The sequence below is a fragment of the Lacerta agilis genome, chromosome 10, assembly GCF_009819535.1.
Source record: "Lacerta agilis isolate rLacAgi1 chromosome 10, rLacAgi1.pri, whole genome shotgun sequence".
Taxonomy (NCBI): Eukaryota; Metazoa; Chordata; class Lepidosauria; order Squamata; family Lacertidae; genus Lacerta; species Lacerta agilis.
This window is the reverse complement of record NC_046321.1, coordinates 2,308,342-2,309,529: the sequence shown is the minus strand read 5'-3', so window position 1 is coordinate 2,309,529 and position 1,188 is coordinate 2,308,342. Positions and strand designations below refer to the sequence as shown.

General features: G+C 53.1%; 1 protein-coding gene across 1 annotated transcript; it reads right to left on the bottom strand.

The window, feature by feature from the left end:
* Nucleotides 1-225: 225 nt before the first annotated feature.
* On the bottom strand, nt 226-1,188 carry LOC117054058 (olfactory receptor 1086-like). Its single transcript, XM_033162500.1, has one exon. The coding sequence runs from the start codon at nt 1,186-1,188 to the stop codon at nt 226-228; it is 963 nt and encodes a 320-aa protein (XP_033018391.1).

Sequence of the window (1,188 nt, the reverse complement as noted above, 5' to 3'; positions counted from 1 at the left end):
AGATGGCAGGGCTTTCTTTGCGCAGCTGAGCAGCTCTTGAGACTGCGAGACAATGCAGTTGGTGAACTGGGTGTTGGACACAAGACCCAATGCAGAATCATGACCTAATTCTTTGGAATCTGTCTAGTAATGTATAGCTGAATTAAGTCTAACCAATGGGAATATGGCGTTAGCCACTGTACTTCGACCTTCCAAGGGAAATTTCGCCAAAGGCAGAAGACCCTGTTACTGAGGGAGACCAGAGTCCTTCTTCAAGCCCCCCAGAACCTTCCTCAGGGCTTCCTTCACCTCCTTGTTGCGGAGGCTGTAGATGAGAGGGTTCAGCATGGGGATGATGATACAATAGAGAGTAGAGATCAGGGTGTCCACTTCCAAGGAGTAGCCTGCGCTGGGGCGGTTGTAGTTCACGTTGGCCATCCCAAAATAGATGATGACCACAACTAGGTGGGCTGCACAAGTGGAGAAAGCCTTGTGCCTGCCGGTGTTAGAGCGGATCCGAAGGATGGCCGACAGAATGAAGATGTACGAGACGACCACCAGGAGGAAAGTCCCCAGGCTGACGAACACACTTGCCACATGAAGAGCCATCTCGTTGACGTAGGTGTCGCTGCAGGCGATTTGCAGAAGAGGAGGGGCATCGCAGAAGATGTGGTGGATCCGGTTGGCCCCACAGAAGGCCAGGTTGGTGGAGAGCACGGTGTGAATGGTGGAGGCCAGGAGGCCACAGGTCCAAGAAGCGGTAGCCAGAGACACGCACACACTTCTGCTCATCAGGTGAGCATAGCGCAAGGGTTGACAAATGGCAGCATAGCGGTCGTAGGCCATGGCAGCCAGCAGGGCGCACTGAGTTGCAGAAAATATCATCAGGAAGAACATCTGGGCTATGCACTGGTTGTAGGAAATGGTGTGTCTCTGGCGCAAGAAGTTCACCAGGATCTTGGGGATGGTGACGGATGAGTAGCAGATATCTATGAAAGCTAAATGGCTGAGAAAAAAGTACATGGGGCTGTGGAGGCGCGAATCCAGCTGGATCAGAGTGAAGATCACCCCATTCCCCACCAGGGTGAAGAGGTAGATGGCCAGGAAGAGCAGGAAGAGGAAGGACTGTCCCCTGTGGACCCCAGAGAAACCCAAGAAGATGAATTCGGTCACCACCAGCGTCCGATTGCTGCCTTCCATGGACTGCAT